This window comes from Saccopteryx leptura, chromosome 1, assembly GCF_036850995.1.
Source record: "Saccopteryx leptura isolate mSacLep1 chromosome 1, mSacLep1_pri_phased_curated, whole genome shotgun sequence".
Taxonomy (NCBI): Eukaryota; Metazoa; Chordata; class Mammalia; order Chiroptera; family Emballonuridae; genus Saccopteryx; species Saccopteryx leptura.
The window spans coordinates 122,518,462-122,538,286 of record NC_089503.1 but is presented as its reverse complement, the minus strand read 5'-3'; the positions used below and the strand labels follow the sequence as shown (position 1 = coordinate 122,538,286).

Below are 19,825 nucleotides of genomic sequence, written 5' to 3'. Positions count from 1 at the left end.
GGCTGCCCCAGCTTTGGCCCTGCCAGATCTGGCCAAACCCTTTCAGCTATTTATAGCAGAAAAGGGAGGGGTAGCTTTAGGGTTACTGAGCCAGGAACTTGGGCCGTGGAAGAGGCCTGTCTTCTATCTGTCCAAGAGACTCGATCCTGTAGCCTTGGGATGGCCAACATGTCTGAGGGCACTTGCTGCCACCTCCATACTAGTCAAGGAGGCTAGTAAATTGACTTTAGGGCAGGACATCAAAGTCATTAGGGAACACTACGTAGAGCAAGTGCTGCGAGCACCTCCTGACCGGTGGCTATCTAATGTGCGGCTAACGCAGTATCAGGCTCAGCTGCTGAACCCTCCATCTGTTCAGTTCCTCAAAACAGCGGCCCTGAACCCAGCGACCCTGTTGCCAATACCAGACTCCACTTTGCTCCACAGTTGCAAACAAATCCTTGACACAGTGACTGGCTCCCACCCGGACTTAAGGGATCAAGCATACAGGAAGGCAGACCTGACCCTCTTTACTGACAGGAGCAGTTTTATTAAGGATGGACAGCGACATGCAGGGGCAGCAGTGACCACGGAAAATAAGGTCCTGTGGCAGAAAGCACTGCCCGCAGGAACATCTGCACAAAGGGTAGAGCTAATAGGACTAACCCGAGCCTTACAGATAGCAGAGGGAAAAGTTGCCAACATCTACACTGACAGCCGATATGCATTCGCCACTGCCCATGTCCACGGAGCCACATACAAGGAAAGAGGCTTACTGACAGCAGGGGGAAAGACATTAAAAATCGCAATGAAATTCTTGCCCTCCTAAACGCCAGTTGGCTACCTACCAAAGTTGCCATCATTCACTGCAAAGGACACCAGAGAGGGGACTCTCCTATTATAAAGGGTAACAACCTAGCAGACTCAGCTGCAAGAGAGGCAGCCACTGGGCCACAAGAAAGCCTTCTGCCATTGCTGCCTAAGCCAACGCTACCTCCGGATCCTAGATATTCCCCAGAAGAAGAGCAGGAAGGGATACAGTTGAAAGGGAAGAAAAATCAGCAGGGATAGATAGAGCTTCCTGACTTCCGGCTCTATTTACCCCAGGGACTAGTAAGAGAAATAGTAGGAGATATTCATACTAGTACCCATCTCGGACAAAACAAGCTAGAACAACTTATCAGGAAGTATTATGTAGGGCCCAACATCAGGGATATTGTCCACTCCATTGTCTCGAGGTGCAGCATCTGTGCCAGAGTAAATGTGCAGAATAAGAAGCTACCCCTCTTTGTGAGGTATCAGGGGAAAGCTCTGGGAGAACTGTAGGAAATAGATTTCACAGAGATGACCCCTGGGAAGTCAGGTTATAAGTATCTATTAGTATTAGTAGACACCTTCTCAGGATAGGTGGAAGCATTCCCCATGTGAGGAGAGGCTGTTTCCACAGTTTGCAAAGTCTTATTAAGGGAAATCATACCTAGATATGGCCTTCCCCTAGCCCTAGGATCAGACAATGGACCTGCATTCATATCCAGGATATCTCAAGAATTAGCCACTAAGTTAGGTATTAATTGGAAATTGCATTGCATTTATAGGCCCCAAAGTTCAGGACAGGTAGAAAGAATGAACAGGACTCTGAAGGAAACTATAATTAAGCTGAGAGGGGAGACCGGCGAAAACTGGGTTGAGCTCCTCCCTTTCGCCCTTTTTAGAACTAGATGTACCCCCTATCTCAATAAATGGACCCCTTATGAAATCTTATTTGGGCAACCTGTGCCCCTTGTACCTCGATTGACCAGAGGGGAACTAGAGATTTCTAATCATAATTTCCTCAAGTCCTTGCAGGCCCTGCAACACATCAGAAGCGAGGTGCAGGCCCTCCAGAGATCAGCCCAATCGAATGCGGAACACAGCTCCTGACTACCGGAGCCACTGGAACCTAGACAGTGGGTATGGATTCTCAACCACCAACGAGGCAACCTTGAGCTGCGGTGGAATGAACCGTTCCAGGTGATCCTGAGTACACCCACAGCTATTAAGGTAGCTGAAAAGCCCTACTGGATCCACCTCTCCCACATGAAGCAGGCCCAACCACCCAAAGAAGGATCTCGGAGATGGCAAGTCAAGCAGACCCCTGGAGAGCCTCTAAAGCTCACCTTCTCCTCCACTTAGGACTAATGACTTTTTATTGTTTACCCAGTAAGGGACTAGAGCTGCAGGAATGGGTTTTAATCAGGACAGCAGATAGCACAGTTATAGCACAGAATAACACCTGGGAAAGGAACCTGCTACCTCCTAGCAAATTTCACCTTAGGTAATTCCAATTACAGTGACTATTGCCTTAACCAAGAAACCCTACCTGCCACCCTAGAGGGCCCAAAAGTAACGAAGGCACCTGAAGGACTATGGTTTGTGAGCACTCAAGGTATCTTCAAGTGTATAGTCCCCACTCATCCTGAGCTTTCTGTAAGTGCTTATATTATTCCACAGGTATATCTGTATGGGGGAGACCCCGAATTCCTCGTTGCTCCCCCTAGGTGGGCAAAAGGAGCTCCACTCCTTATCCCTATCATAGCTACCATAGGAATTGTAGGGTCAGCAGCAGTAGGGACAGCATCCCTCATTCAAGGGGAACTTACCCTCAGACAGCTATCCAAGACATTCTCCAAAGATATTGCGCTTCTCCAAAACCAGGTAATATACCTCGAGAAGCAAATAGACTCCCTAGCCGAGGTAGCCCTTCAGAATAGGAGAGGGCTAGACCTCCTCCTCCTTGAGCAAGGAGGACTGTGTGCTGCTTTAAGAGAAGAATGTTGTTTTTACGCTAACCACTCTAGAGTAATTAGAGAGAATATCAAGATACTTACAAACAGATTAAAGAATAGGAACCTAGAAGAAGACAGCCCTAGCTGGTATGCCTCTATGTTCAAGACTTCTCCTTGGTTAACTACCCTCATACCCTCAATTGCTGGACCCCTCCTATTATTATTATTGGCTCTTACCTTTGGACCAATAATCCTTAATAAGCTCCTTGCATTCGTAAAGGAGAGGGTAGATATAGTAAAGTTAATGGTTCTGTCCCAACCTTACACCAGTCTCCCCACTGATGAAGAATCAAGGGTTTGATTTATGCCCAAAAGAGATGGGGGAATGTTAGATTCAGGGAGTGCTAATATGCTGTGGCTGCCAGAGTGTAACTATTGAAGGAACAGGGAGTGCTGATAAGGCCCCTGTGAAGCTGAGAACAAAGAAGGTCAGAGACCCTTATCAGAAGTTTATGTTTAAAATTCGCCACTAAGCTGAACCCGGCCCCTGTTGCTATGCCGGCCCCTGTTGCTATGCTGCGTGCGACCTCCCTAGCCAATAGCTAAACTGCCACATCTGCTTCTGTATAAATGCTTGCTCACTTAGAATATATAAGGACCTAGCTGTAAGCGCCAGGCGCGACTCCTGTTTACAGCTCCTTGTGAGCACGGTGTCTCCGGACATCTTGGGAGTTCGCCCCTTCGCAGGTTAAACTGGCCAATAAAGTAACATCTAAACTCCTGAAAGTCTCCGACGTTAGTTCTCGTACCCAGTGGATGCAACAGAATCATCTCAGACACTTCATGTAAATGATACTGCAAAGCCACTGAATCAGGACCACTGTGCCTAGGGCTCGGGAAGCTGTAGCTGCCTAACTCCCAGTTGATGCTGATGCAATTGCCCAGCACCAGTCCCAGGAACACAGTTCCAGGACCACCAGCAGAATGGATTTAAGTGCAATGCCCTTTCCTATTCTAGATGAAGGTGAGGACACTTAAAAGAGTTTAGCCATCTTTGCCTGACTTATGAGCAGAAGCAACCCTCCAGGCAACACCTCAATCTTCTGGACCCCATCCAAACTTGGAGGCGGAAGTTGTCAAATGGCTGGGGCAGTGGTCCCAAACTTTTGTGTCTCAGAAACCCTTTACACTCTTGAAAATTATCCAGTACCCAAAGCCTATGTGTATGTAGGTTATATATGTTGATATTTATTGCTTTCAAAACTAAAACTGGCCCTGGCCGGTTGGCTCAGTGTTAGAGCATCGGCCTGGTGTGCAGGAGTCCCGGGTTCGATTCTCGGCCAGGGCACACAGGAGAAGCGCCCATCTGCTTCTCCACCTCTTCCCCTCTCCTTCCTCTCTGTCTCTCTCTTCCCCTCCCGCAGCCAAGGCTCCATTGGAGCAAAGTTGGCCCAGGCGCTAGGGATGGCTCTATGGCCTCTGCCTCAGGCGCTAGAATGGCTCTGGTTGCAACAGAGCAATGCTCTAGATGGGCAGAGCATCACCCCCTGGTGGGCATGCTGGGTGGATCCCAATCAGGCGCATGTGGGAGTCTGTCTGACTGCCTCCCCATTTCTAACTTCAGAAAAATACAAAAAAAAAAAAAAAAAACTAAACTAAAACTGAGACAGGTTTGGCCCTGGCCGGTTGGCTCAGCGGTAGAGCGTCGGCCTGGTGTGTGGGGGACCCGGGTTCGATTCCCGGCCAGGGCACATAGGAGAAGCGCCCATTTGCTTCTCCACCCCCCACCCCCTCCTTCCTCTCTGTCTCTCTCTTCCCCTCCCGCAGCCCAGGCTCCATTGGAGCAAAGATGGCCCGGGCGCTGGGGATGGCTCCTTGGCCTCTGCCCCAGGCGCTAGAGTGGCTCTGGTCGCAGCAGAGCGACCCCCGGGGGGGCAGAGCATCGCCCCCTGGTGGGCAGAGCGTCGCCCCTGGTGGGCGTGCCGGGTGGATCCCGGTCGGGCGCATGCGGAGTCTGTCTGACTGTCTCTCCCCGTTTCCAGCTTCAGAAAAATACAAAAAAATTAAAAAATAAAAAATAAATTAAAAAAAAAACTGAGACAGGTTTAAAACACAAGAATACACACTCCATCAGCCATGAAAGCAATCAAACTCAGCACTTCGCAAATCAAGTCCAATGACAATGCCGCATAACATGGCAACCACTGGACTTATTTCAGGCTGTCACCTGTGGGGGGAGGTGGAAAGGTGGGGGAAGGCAATGCATTCATTATGAAGTAAGTGTCAAAAGGATCACATACCAATCGGTATTATCAGCCCAGAACAAAGTAAATCCCCCTCTGTCCTCCTGGTTATCTCCACTCAACTATCTCTAGACCACTGGGACTCATTTCAGAATGGCCCAGCCCCTCCACCCCACAGGGTCATTTGGATCAGAGGTCACCTGACCGAGCTGGAGAGGTTGCCTCCCTAGAATTCAGATAGAGCTAAGAGAGAATCCATCTCCTGGTGGCTGTGACCATAAACCGTGGATTGGCTTCTAACTACAGGCAGACTATGGACTCAGTCAAGCCAGTCTTCAGAATAAGAGGTACAAGGATAAAGCACACACCCATGTGTGCAGAGATGAGAGTCCGGGTTACTGGCCGGTCCTGGCTCTTGCCTGTTCCTCTGCCCCAGCGTCATCACTACCACATGAGACTCCCCGTGCCAACCCTGCCGAGTCCTGGCCCGTTCCTTTATCTGTGCAACCATGGAATTCTAACCCACACATTAAGGGTATGGGTTCCTGCAGGAAGCATTCACTAGAAAACATTAAATCCTTCACCCATATTTCTGGGTAGGTTCCTGTGAGCAGAATCTGGGGTAACCACACTGAACCAGGCTGCTGAGCCCCACACTTGCATGCATGCCTCTTTCCTCAGCCTCCTGTCTCTGAGGCCCTGGACCGCTCATTCCACCCCAGCTGTCACTGTGCATCCAACTCTCCACACACAGCCCTACAGCCTCTATCTCCTCTACTCCTTATCTTCATGGCCAGACGGCATGCCTCTCACCTCAGGTTCCTGAACCTGCTTATCTCCCATGACACCCAACCAAGAGAGCAGGGGGATTAATGTCAGTGAAGCAAATGTTCACCAGTGAGACACTGGGGCCCAGATCAATTCTCCCCTCCCTCCCTCTACTGGACTCAGTTCACGTGGCTTCACGACTGACATCCCCACCCACCGCTGCCCAGCTCTGGCTCACCTCACGCGTGTCACTCGTGTGCTCCCACCTTCACTGCCTTTCTCCTTCTGCGTCTCCTGCGCTCTCGCTGCCCTGGGGTTGCACTCCTAATAAACTGGTTACCCAAATCCATGCCCCAGGCACTGCTTTAAAGAGAACTCATGCCAAAATGTTGTTGATTGCAAGGAGGTCTGTGGTAAAATTTAGGAGCTGAATATGGTGGAGATGAAAAATTCCTGGCTAGTTCCCTTTCTGTGAACTGACAGGGCAACAAGGTATTAGAATAAGTGAAACACAAGACAGAAAACAATTGAGCCCTGGGAGCAAATTACACAAAGTTACTTAGTAACATCTGACCAATGCATACCTCACACAAGAGAATAAAAGTAAGATTCTGTTAGCAAATAAACTAAATTTTAATGCTTCATTATCTACCAAATGTGAGAAAACTTAATACAATGTTTCAGTGGGACTTCTCAAACAATGACTACTTTTGCCCAGAGAAAAATGAACCCCTAGTGATGAACAACACAAACCTGAAAAACCACAATCAAAAAAGGGCCAATTCAAGGAAGCCACTCCCATGAAGCCACTAGGTGGCGAGCTTTCCCCATGCATTGGGTTCTTCATGTCAGTTCACTGCTCTTAGTCTGCTTGATAAGAATTTGCTATTTGGACAAATTTGAATTTATGTGCCATAATCTGAGAATTTAAGATATATCTAAATTTAGAAAGTTGGAAAATGTTTTATTATAAATGAAATAATACAAGTAGGCCTAATTGAAACTACGGAAAATGTTTTGCTTGTCCATTAACTGTGTATTTTGCTACTACTGCTCCTTTAGTTTCCGATTCTTGAGAGAGGGGCACTTTTTTCAATATTATTTTGTAATGTTTTCAGGTAGACAGCATAGTAGTTAGACAATCATATACTTTACATAGTGTTCCCCCTGATATTTCCAGCACCCTAACTGGCACTATACATATTGAATAGTTATCGCAATATTGTTAACTATATTGCCTATACTTCACTTACTTCCCCGTGACCATTTTGTAACTATCAATTTGCGCTTCTTAGTCCCTTTACCTCTTTCATTCAGTCTCCAACCCCCTCAGGTCTGGCAACCATCAGTTCTCTCTCTGCACCTATGATTCTGTTTCAATTTTCTGTTCTTAAGATTCCACGTATAAGTGAAATCATACAGCATTTGTCTTTTTCTGACCAACTTATTTCACAAGCATAATACCCTTAGGTCCATCCATGCTGTACCAAATGGTAAGATTTCTTTTATTTTAATTGTATATATGTACCACCACTTTTTTTATCTTGTCTATTGATGAACATTTAGGTTGCTTCCATATCTTGGCTATTGTAATAATGCTGCAATGAACAAGGGGTGCATATATATCCTTCAAATTAGTGTTCTGGGGTTTCTTAGAATAAATCCAAAAAGTGGAACCACTGAATCGTAAGGCAGATCCATGTTTAATTTTTTTGAGAAAGTACCGTACTGCTTTCCACAGTGGCTGCACCAATCTGTATTCCCACCAGCAGTGCAGGAGGGTTCCCTTTCATGAGAGGAATGCATTTTTATTAAGAGTGTTTAATGAGGTCTTTAGCTCTGCTTTGCTTTCATTTGGATGGGTATGTGTGTTTGTTGTTTAAACAAGCACTTTTCAAGTTAGCCCAAGACAGAAAAGGAGGCTAAGTATTCAGGGTCACTGGTGGCCCAAGGGAGGTGGATGAGCCAGGGAGTGGAGGGTGTTTTGCCTGCACCATAGGAGTACAAGCATAGAGATACTGTGATAACATCCCCAAAACTAAAAAAACACTTCACAATGAAATTTTCCAGTTTCCCAATAAGAGATTCATAAAACAATTCACTGTCGAGCTATACAATGAAATTCTATGCAGCCATGTAAAATCATGTTAAAGAATTTTAATGAAATTCAAACATGTTTATATGTTGCTAAATGAAAAAAAATCAGAACCCCAAAAGAATATGAATCAATTTTTGTAAAAAAAGATTAATAAAAAATAAAATAAGTAAACTGCATGAACATATATGTGGGAAAGAAACTATTGATAGTGATTCTTTCTGACACTGAGAGAAAGCCTTATAGTTTATATTTATGTTCTGTTTGCGTATCTATATTTCCTACATTTACTTCTGTCATATCTTTATTTTTTATTTTAATTACTAGCACTACTCTATTAAGCCTCTTCTAAGTCCTTTATAAATATCAACTCACTTAATCTTCACAAATGCCTATGAAGTAGCTACTATTACAATCCTCATTTTTATAGACTCAAACATTGAAGAACAGAGGGGTCAAGTTAACTACTCAGATCACATAGCTAACGAGTGGTGGAGCCCAGATTCTGTGTTCTCAACTACTAAAACAAGAGCAAAAGTAAAGATAAAGCACAGCAAAACATATAGGAAGCAAAGGAAGGAAGCAAGCAAAGAAAGGAGGGAGGGAGGGAGGGAGGGAGGGAGGGAGGGAGGGAGGGAGGGAGGGAGGGAGGGAGAAGAGAAACTGTGTACCACAAAAGGAAAGCACATGTTTCCTTTCAAAAAAACTTTTAAAAAAATTGCTTAATACCTTTAAAATTTTATTATAAAAAGAAATGATTTTTTAAAAGATGAAATATAAACTGAAAAATGGATAAATATCGAAATGATTAACCCCAAATAAACTGAAAGAATTATGAAACATGCAAGTAAAATATCTCACACCAGCGGTCCCTAATGGTTTCCCCTGAACACCCCTCCCTGGCTCCCCCTCAGAGCAAGCGCCGCAGAGGGGCCTGACGCCGTCCCCAGCGCAAGTCTGGGCTTAGCCTCTCTAAGCATGCCTCAACCTGACTAGTATGAAAGTCATAAATTTTTTAACTAAAAGAAAATGAACTTGTAGGGAAGAAGGGGAAGGAGTATAATGCCCAAGCTGAAAGAATGACAACCCTTAAATATTGGTTCATATTATTCAAATGTGTATGTATAAACAGGAAACACATATGCCCCTCCAAGGTAAGACCAAGGGCTGGTGAACAAATGAAGTCTGTGTCTGCAGCAAAAACAAACTGGCCAATTCCACTAGATGCTTCTAGGGGGGCGTTCGTGGTTGAGGGAGATGAAGGAAAAAGGAGGAGGAGGTAGAAGGGGAGGAGAAGGGAACAGGGAGAAGCCTGGAGGAATGAGGGAGCGTGACAGAAGAGAAGGGGGCATGATGGGGAAGTTCTTATTTTACCTGCTGAGGAAGTGGACGCAGACATACAGTGAAACTCATGAAGCCTAAAAACATATTCCTTTTTTTTCCTCTGTCCCTCCATTCAGAATTCCAGGAAGAAAAAAAAATTCCCATCTGCAAAAGCAGTGAATGTGTCTTTATCTCTTAAATACACGGTCAGGATTAAATTTTGTAAAGAAGTTTGAGTGTCATATGTAACAAGCATTAAGTAAAAGCCTTTACTTTACTGCAATATCCTCCAGTACACAAAACAGGAATTAATAGACCTTTTGAAAAAAGTAATCGTAATACAAATAAAGCAAGTGCTGCTTAGAGGGAGACCCAAGCCCCAAAAGCTGCAAAGTAGTGTTACAAACTCACAAAGAATGAGACAAAAGTTCATTTCACCCATTTAGTTCACCCACTTACCTACCTTCCAGGAAACCAGTATTTTTTAAAGTCAGGGATTAAATTGTTTTAAAGTAATATTGTTCATGTCACTGCAAATGCCAAGTCTTGTTAAAAGGAGCTCTCTATTCCACTTGACAGACGCAGGTTTGTCTGGTGTGCAGCCGCAGAAGGCTGGCCCAGTGGCAGGTGCTACTTAAGCTACAAGAACAGGAACTGCTGAGTTGAGCTAAGCACCTTGAAGCTGCTAGGATTTCCAGCAGTGTTCAGCCTGAATGATCACTCTCATCCTCTCCCCCACTAGTTTACTAATCTCACCACATCCCTCAGGCCCCAACCAAAAAGTCTGCCATATTCCCAGATTACCCACAAAGCAGCACACAGCACATTTAGGAAATTTAGAGGACAGAGATAGAGGTAAGAGCAAAGCCAAGCCCATGCTATCGCTTTTCAGAATCTTTTTATCACTGTTTTAAAAGATCATTTGCGGCCCTGGCCGGTTGGCTCAGTGGTAGAGCATCGGCCTGGCATGCAGAAATCCCGGGTTCGATTCCCGGCCAGGGCACACAGGAAAAGCGCCCATCTGCTTCTCCACTCCTCCCCCTCTCCTTCCTCTCTGTCTCTCTCTTCCCCTCCCGCAGCCGAGGCTCCATTGGAGCAAAAGATGGCCTGGGTGCTGGGGATGGCTCTTTGGCCTCTGCCCCAGGCGCTAGAGTGGCTCTGGTCACAACAGAGCGACGCCTTGGAGGGGCAGAGCATCGCCCCCTGGTGGGCAGAGCGTCGCCCCCTGGTGGGCGTGCCGGGTGGATCTCGGTCGGGCGCATGCGAGAATCTGTCTGTCTGTCTCTCCCCATTTCTAGCTTCAGAGAAATACAAAAAAAAAAAAAAAAAGATCATTTGCACCTAGTCTTTGCTCTTTAGCCTTTGATCAAAATGAATAAATATTTTAACCTAATTTCTTTACATTTCTAATTTACTAGTTATGTGCTGGGCTCTGTTTTATTTCACTTGGTGCCAGTGGCCTAAAAACTTGACGTGAAGGAGGGAAGATAGTGAGACAGACCCCCACATGTGCCCCAGTCGGGATCCACCTGGCAACCTCATATGGGGCCAATGCTCGAAATCAATCGAGCTAGCCTCAGCTCCTGAGGCTGACACTCAAACCAATCGAGCCACTGGCTGTGGGAGGGGAAAAGAGAGAGAGAAGGGGAGAGGGAGGAGAAGAGAATCAGATGATTGCTTCTCATGTGTACCAGGACCATGGATTGAACCTGGGGACATTCACATGCCAGGCTGACATTCTATCCACTGAACATACCAGCCAGGGCCAACATTTTTTAATCTATCCATTGTGGTGGCACAATGGATAAAGTGTTGATCTGAAACACTGACGTTGTCAGTTCAAAACCCTGGCCTTGCCTGGTCAAGGCACATATGGGAGTTGATGCTTCCTGCTCCTCCCCCTTTCTCTCTCACTCTCACTCTCCCCCCCCCCAACCTCTCTAAAAAATGAATAAAATTTATTTTTAAAATGGGGATTGTAAAAGCCTAGTTTTAAGAAATTCCATTGCAGAAATACATCTTATGTCAGGGGATTCCCTTCTAACGGAGCTGTACTTATGTAAGAGGCTCGATAAAGAACTGCTAAGTCATTGGTATTCCACCCACACCTAAGGTTATTTCCCAATACTAAAAAGGTGATCAAGAAGGTAAGACTACGTTATTAGACCTCTTGAAATCTTTATAATGAGGTTTAAAATATTAGTTCGCTGGGCATATATTTGCACAGTGAGCAAGACATATTAAAACTGCCAACGTGAAACTTAATAAGCCTCTCCCCTCCCACACCTGCTATCACGACAGAGGCCTCTAGACAATGACCCAGATGCCTAATTATCTCAAAAACACCAAAGCTCTTTTTCTTTTTTTGAGAAGTGGCAATATATTTCTGCTATTCATTTAACACCCTTACAGCATAGATACGCCGAGGAGGGGGCAATGAGAAGCAACAAACATGGGGGATAATTAACATTCTCAATGAACAGCCACTGGGTGCCCACCTGCTTCCTGGGCAGCGCCTGTCTACACATGCTTAGCTTTGAAACATAGAACCTAGCATCCTAACAGGGATAAATTAGGTCCCCAAGTCATTAGGAAGTTAATAAGCAAATGCAATCGTGCTGCAAATGCCATAACACATTCAGAAAGAAGTTAAATATGGCATGTTCTTATTACTCTAAGTTTTCTCTTTCAGCAAGTGGAACCTATTTTACAGGTAAATGAAGGGACTGAGATTTTTAAGTTTCTAGGGCTACACAAGCCTAGTAAACGGGTACCAAATACCCAAATCTTCTGAGATTAATTTTCTCAGCAAAAGAAAATCAAATATTCCACCCACTCTGTTATCAACCGTGAAGATAACAAAATGCAAATGACGAAGAATTTAGTCTCATGAGACTATTCAGTTAATAAACATTTTTAATTGTCAGTATCCACATTGGGCTAGAAGTAACATGGGTATTTCCCCTCAGAGCTTAAGGGCATAAATAAAATAAATTGTATAATCCATCCTCAGAAAATGTTTTAAAAGCATGAGCTACAACTACATATAATCAAAGCCTGTTATGACATGGAAAATAAGATTACACTGTTGCAGCAACTTTTAACTGGTGTGCTGCAAGAAATTTTAAAATGTTCAATACCTGACTATTTAGTTAGGGGCAGTGACTTCTTCCCTCAGATTGTCAAATTTAAAAAATGACAACAGCCAGGACAACAATAGCCATCTGGTGTGAATGAATCAAAATTATTCCTATTTTTTTGGTCAGATTGGCAAAAATATCTTTTTTGGTGTGAAGCAGAATTTTAGTAATTAGTTTGTGTGCCATAAGATGAAAAGGATTGAAAATCGTAGCTCTATTCTAGTGACCATATTATTCATCATTACTACTCTAAGAAGTCACCGTAGGTTTGACAGTCTTCTCCACCCATAAGCTTATAATCATTTTTGTGACAGAGAGAGACAGAGACAGAAAGAGGGACAGATAGGGACAGACAGACAGGAAGGGAAAGAGATGAGAAGCATCAATTCTTCATTGCGGCTCCTTAGTTGTTCATTGATTGATTTCTCATATGTGCCTTGACTGGGGAGGCTACAGCAGAGTGAGTGACCTCTTGCTCAAGCCTGCGACCTTTAGGCTCAAGTCAGAGACCATAGGGTCATATCTATGATCCCACGCTCACGCCAGCGACCCCACGCTCAAGCTGGTGAGCCCGCGCTCAAGCCAGCGACCTCAGGGCTTTGAACCTGCATCCTCTGTGTCCCTGTCCGACACTCTATCCACTGCGCCACTGTCTGGTCAGGCTCCACCCATAAGCTTAGATGGAAAAGGAATCATAATCCTGCTGGAGAGAAATGACCTCAGTCTCACAGGCTCTGCCTCTTTGCCTCCAGACTGCTACACACCTAATTGGTGTGTCTACTGCCATTACCGCATTTGTCTATAACATTTCTCCCTGTGTGGCCAGCTGCTCACTTCCTCAGGTTCACTTGGGACAGCTGCACAGGTTCATTGCCACAAACTATCTTCAGTAGCATCTGTCCATCACACATGAATGGCAGCGAACCTAGACCAATGTGGGCAGACTAACAACATTCCGGGAATTCCTACACACAGCCTGTCATCAGACAAGGACTCCAGGAGGCTGATGGAGGCCACTTTGCGGTTTGCCCCGCACTGACTCTCTCTGTGCTGTTCACGCTGTCACACTCACATACATTTTGTTCTGAGTCGTTTTTCATTTTACTTAAGATTTTCAAGCATGTGGCATGCTTATCTTCCCAAAGTGATGGTTGCCTTTCAGCCTCAGTGTTCTCACCTACCTCACCAGGCTATACCTGGGATCATTTGTGCAAACTGTTTAGCACACTATTAGTTTGCTCGGATTACCATAGCAAAATACCGCAGACTGGGGGGCTTAACAGAAATCCATTTCTCAGGGTTCTAGAAGTCCAAGATCAAGGTTCCAGCAGTCTTGGTTTCTTCTAAGGCCCCTCTCCTCAGCTCGCAGATGCCAGCCTCCTCTGTGTCCTCACAAGGTCGCCCCTAGGTCTCTGTGTATCTGTGTCCTAATCTCCTCTTGTGATAAGGATGCCAATCATGTTGGATTAGGGCCCACATCCACATGTTTGACCTCATTTGACCTTAATTACCTTTGAGAAGGCTCTTTCTCCACAGTCATATTCCAAGGTGCTGGGGTTAGGACTTCAACATATAGCTTTTGGGAGGACAACATTCCACTCATAATACATAATAAGCACTTTTGCTGTGATACTTATCAAAACCTATCTTGTCGGATATATGAATGCCTTTATTACTAAACTGTAAGTGCTGAGAGCTTATAGAAGGTCTCATTTCTCCTCTTGGTGATGATCCTCAGGACCCTATCGGGTCCCCCACCAACACTGCAGCATCACCTCCTGCCTCCCCCCACACTGGCCTCCTTTCCACGTCAACCTACAGCCTCTGGTCCCCAAAGGGATTAGCTCTTCTAGCTGGAGAGCTCTGTCCTCCTCTGACCTCACTCACCTCTGCTGGGCCTTTCTGTGTCCTATCCATAGCTGCCTTCCCCACCAGGCTGTCAGCTCTACACATGAGCAAGGACTCTTACCTGTTTGTTCCCTCGTGTCTCCCCACCGCTCAACACAGTTCCTGACACTTAACCAACCCTCTTTCGGGCAACATTGCTAGAGTCAGCGATGACTGCTTCCTCTGAGCTGTGCCTTGCTTTGTTTTATTGTAACGAGCAATGACATGGACATTTCAGGACACCAACGCATCTCAAACTCTTTTACCCTTTACCCCAAGTAGGCTGAACAAGGTTCAGAAGTGGCCCACGCAGTGTTCAGATCTCCAAAAGTAAGCTTTTTTATTTTTCCTAGTGTCCAAGCATTCCAATGATGTCCACAACCACTCCCATGGTGATAGACAGACAGTGCTTTTCCCATATTTACAGCCAAGCCCTGCTGGCCCAACCTGGAGGTTGCCTCCAAAAAAAAAAAAAAGATATTCAGACTCTTCATATTATCTCCCCAGGCAGAAATGTTGGCCCATGGGAATCAGACCATAATTCTACTACTCCATCTGGGGTAGCTTTCTATAAATGGACTCAAAGTATCTCGAGTTAACCGTTGAGTTGAGCTACTGGTTTTTATTCACAAAGTAATGTGTGAACAGTTGTTCCACCCCTCCCCCCTTTATTTGTCTGCTTGTTAAAAGTAACGCTACAAAAGTAAAACCAAAAGCAAACAGCAGAGAGGTAAAAATAAACAGCCACTGTGCTCAGTGCCAGGGAAGAGCTTAGCATGACTAAAGGAGCAAATGTAACAAGCAAACTTCCTCCTAATGTTGCCTGTGCAGCAGGAACCAATTCCTCGAAATATCCACATGCAAAACAGCCTTTTTCTAATGCTGGCACTCACCTCATACATGGGAGAAAAACGGGGTGCCTGGACTTCTCTGAAAAATTTAAAGTTCTGCAGAAGTCACAGCCCACAGATGCAATAATCTGTATGCACCAGTATTTATTTGTTTCTGTTTTTCCTAAATAATATAATCACAGAAATCCGTATTTGCAGCATTGGTGGTAAATTATTATGGCTGCTAAAATGCTTTCCACATCAGCATCAGGTGGTGCACTAAACTGCCATTGGTGAGGGTTCGGAAAATGATGCTGTGTTGGAAACAGTACTGAACTCCACTTGTTTCTTTTCTGCTTCCTTTCACCCTGATCTGGGCATGCTCACTTACCACCTTCTGTTTCCAGTTTATGTAAAACAGAGTTTGCTCACTTAGCTGGAGAGACACATAAGTTGTACAATAGTACTTATAAGGATGTGATCCAGTGCACAGAAAAACAGAAAATATTTACCAAAGGATGCTAAGTTTGTCTCAGGAGAAGAAAGTTGGGTAAAAATTTAGGGAATATCATTCTTCATAATTTTTCCTAACTACAAAATTTATATTTATATGTATATAATTTATGATTATATATTTGTAGTTTTATTTAAATATATAACATATTTAAGTATGTAAATGTTTATATATTTATCATATGTATATTCATTATGAAAAATCATTAAATAAAAAAAAGAAAAATCCTCTTTAATGCCACCAGCCAGAGGTCATCAGTCTCAGTATATTGGTATTGTCCTTTTATTTATTGTTTTCTATATATATTTATATGCCTTGTCTATGTTTATAGAACTGGAACGTTATTGTTTTAGTGGCCTATCTTTTTCGTGCATTAATTGTAAACATTCTCCCATGTTATTAAAAAATCTTCTATAACTTTTTTATTTTTGCAAATTCAGTCAGTAAAAAAAAGTTAAACAAAAGACATTTAATCATTTAAAATTTTTTAACTTCAACTTAAACATATTAAGGGAAAAGTAGAAGAGCATAGCATTGAAATCTTAAAGCAAGCATAATGCATAATAAAACACAACAAAGGCTCTAAAGTTAATAGCCATGTTTTCTACCCATACAGGGTAAACGTTTATTAATTTATGCAGGGTTATATTATATGTGAATTTTAAATTAAGACATATATTTATCATTGGTTTATTAGTATTAGCAGTAGCAATGTCACTTGTCATTTCAGGATTACTATTGTAACTAAAAAGGCTAAGAAGAACCAATGAGAATTATTTAATGCAACATAAAATAGATAACGTTGGAAATTCCAAGCACCATATTTCCCCATGTATAAAACACACCATTTTTTTGAAAAATTTGGGGTCTAAAACTTGGTGCATCTTATACAGTGGTTGTAGATTTTTTACTTGCATTTCCTGCCTTTTTTACAGTGATGAGGAGTTGTATGAATTTTATAATGCATAAAACTTGAGTTCATTAACTTTGCGTAATTTTTTTTTTTTTCAAATTTCAGGGCCCAAAAGTAAGGTGCGTCTTATACGTGGGAGCGTCTTACACATGGGAAAATACGGTACTTATGACATAAATTATACAAAAATAAGAACATTCACGTGTCTATCATAACAAGATGTTCACAAGAATAAAACAGTAAGTTTTGAGCAAGATAAAAATCGACAGAGAGGAGGAAAACGTTGAAGTATTAATCACATAAACTATATACATTGCTCTTATACAAAATATAAATTTACATTCATTAAGTCATGACAGGGTGCATATTTTATTGATTACCATAATCAGTATAGCTATAGTTATATAGCTACAGATAGGGTAGTAGGTAAGTGAAATAATAGAATATACACTGTCCCTCGAAGGCAAATGCTAAAACAAATACCTGGACTGTGTTTTTCATTCCACAAAATTCATTTTTTTTTTTTTTTCTCTTTTTTTTTTTTTTAAAACATTTTTTTTTTTAATTTTTGTTTTTTTTTATTTTATTTATTAATTTTAGAAAGGAGAGAGAGAGAGAGAGAGAGAGAGAGAGGGAGAGAGAGAGAAGGGGGGGAGGAGCAGGAAGCATCAACTCCATATGTGCCTTGACCAGGCAAGCCCAGGGTTTCGAACCGGGCAACCTCAGCATTTCCAGGTTGACGCTTTATCCACTGCACCACCACAGGTCAGGCCACAAAATTCATTTTTAAGAGGGAGCAAAACTAAATGAAGTGCAAGCTGATCTCAATGCTCCAGGAAGCTTCCAGCTGCCTCCCACCTGTTGTGCATGGAGGCAAATATAAAAGACCAGGCAAGCACCCACGGGGCTTCCGCTGCGCACCATCCCTTCCCTCTCTCCAAGGGAACTAAATATTTGCTTTCATCCAAACCCAAGGGCTAACGAGAGCTAGAAACAGCCATTAAACTTGGCACAAAAGCAGCCTGCGCCCCACCTGGATCTCGGATGCTCGCTGTGAGACAATGGGTTGCTTGGTCCTCGTCGCTAACCGCCAGAGGGCCATTCCGGAGCCAGAAGAAAGGTAAAATAACTTGAAGAGAAAGAGGGCGGGGTAGTTCCTGACCCTATCACTTTTCCCTTTTTGTGGGTGCCCGGGCACATGATTGGGCACCACGTCCTGAGGAAAACCTGCAAAACTCAAAAGCCAGCAACTCTAACAAACTCCTGAAAGCGCTTTCAGACCCGCCTGCCCCCATGCCCTGAAGCCGAATCCCAGACCAGAGGCCGCCTCCCTCGAAACCACCGCGTGGACCCCACGGAGCCCGAAGTTCTGGGGAGCCCGGCGGCCGCGCATGCGCTGCGGGGACGGACGAGGTGTAGGAGCCGCAGGGACCGAGAACGCACAGTACCGGCTTGTCCATGACGTTGCGCTCCGGTGCTTCGCGGGGACACGCAGCAAGTCGCTGCGGGCCGGTGCTCCCGCCGCTGTCGCCGTCCTTTGCCCACGCTGCTCCACGGCGCCGCTCCGCCCGCAGGTTGCCCAGCTCGCGCGGGTGTTTGCGGCTCGCGCGGTTGCCTTGGCGACAAGCAATGCTCCGCCTGGACCCGGCTCCTTTCTCCGTCCCGGCGCTCGAGCGCCTCCCGGGGCCCCAGCGGCCTGAGCTACTTTTACCGCAGCCCCCTGAGGGCAGGTCCCCGAGATCGCGACTTTGCCCCGAGCCCAGATGCTGTTTCTTGACTGTTTTCTATAAGGTTTTTGTGAGTTCTCAGCAGGATGTTTCCTCTAGCATCAGCCAAGCCCACTTATTTAGAACTTGTTTCAGTGCGGAATTTTAGGCTTTTCTAGCTCTGGGAGAAGTAAGTCAAAAGGGAATTTGGAATGTTTCAACAGTAATTCGCACATCTCCCCACAGTCTTGACTCTTACTTAGGTTCCCCTCATTGCTTCCTTGTCAGCTTAGAACTCAATGGATATATTTAACCTTGAGTTTTAACCTGGAGGTGACAAAGGTGATTTCCTGAATGCTGTCTGGCTGTCAGAACAACAGCTGCATTGGCATATGCCAAGTTCCAGAAACTTTGCCCAAGTCTTTTCAAAGGAGAATGTACACATTTTACATCTGCCAGGTCTTCTCTCACTGGGGCTAGGACTGTGTCCATCAGAAATAGAATGTGAGTCACATGTATAAGTATATATTTTCTAGGAGCCACATTTTAAAAAGTAAAAAGAAGCAGGTGAAATTAATTTTGATAATGTTTTATTTAACCCAATAAAGGCAAAATATCTTTTCAACATATTATCAATATCAAAATTATTCTTGAGATAGTTTACATTCTTTTATCATACTTAGTCTTCAAAGTCTTACTTGTATTTAACACTAACACCCTATTTCAGTTTGAACTAGCCACATTTCAAATGCTCAGTAGCCGATGTGGCTGGTGACTAAGGCATCGAACAGTTCAAATCTACTAGATTACAGACTCGGGGAAGATCAGCTCCAAATTTCCGTGGAAATGAGAGAATCACATCTGCCCATAAGGGCTATTAAAATAGTAGGTTAACTCTTGAACGGTGTTCAAATTGTTACAAGGAAAATAAATCTTTAATCAGTATAAACTCTAAATGCCCTTCAGAAACTAAGAAAATCAGAAATTACTTTATATGCTTTTTTATTAACTAATAAATTATTTTTAGAGAAGCATAGGTTCACAGCAAAATTGAGCAAAAAGAAATGAAATTTTAACTACCTGACTTTGTAGCCATTTGTGTAACTTTGCCTACCAAAGGGCCTCCTTGCCATGTGAGGCCCTGCTTGCTAGTCTAAGAAGAATGCTGACTGGGGCTGGACCGCTCAGTCCCATCCGCCCCTGCTCTCTCAGGGACCACACAGCCTCACCCTCCTATCTCTCCTATTAGCATATTCTCAGAGTTCATTGTACACCCTAATAATCACCTTAGAAGAGTTTAGAACCAAGTCCTCAAGAAACGAAATGAGTTATTATTTTAATAGAGGTTAAAACTCAGCTTGGCCAGGGATGACAGCCCTAGCGAGAAAGGATGTCCATAGCATCTAAGTCTGAGAAAGGGAGATGAGAGCTCACACTCTTCTAGATGATTAATGTGCACTAGCTCATTTTATCTTACAACACCCTCTACACCCAGCCACTATCACATTGCCCCTGTACTACAGTGCAGACACAGAGAAAGAGGAAGTGGCTTGCCCAAAGTGCAATAGCAGAAGAGTAGGGCACTAAACCCTAAACCAGTGGTTTTCAACCTTTTTACACTTGGGGACCCGTGATAATAGGAGAATTATTTTGAGGATGATT

General features: G+C 44.1%; 1 protein-coding gene across 1 annotated transcript in view; it reads right to left on the bottom strand.

The window, feature by feature from the left end:
- DNAH5 (dynein axonemal heavy chain 5) overlaps window positions 1–18,007 on the bottom strand; it is a 316,293-nt gene extending 298,286 nt beyond the window's left edge. Inside the window, exon 1 of the mRNA XM_066374372.1 lies at window positions 17,906–18,007. Within this exon, the coding sequence (XP_066230469.1) occupies window positions 17,906–17,917 (12 nt within the window). The 5' untranslated portion in view covers window positions 17,918–18,007. The remainder of the gene's footprint in view (window positions 1–17,905) is intronic.
- Between the last annotated feature and the right edge of the window lie 1,818 nt (window positions 18,008–19,825).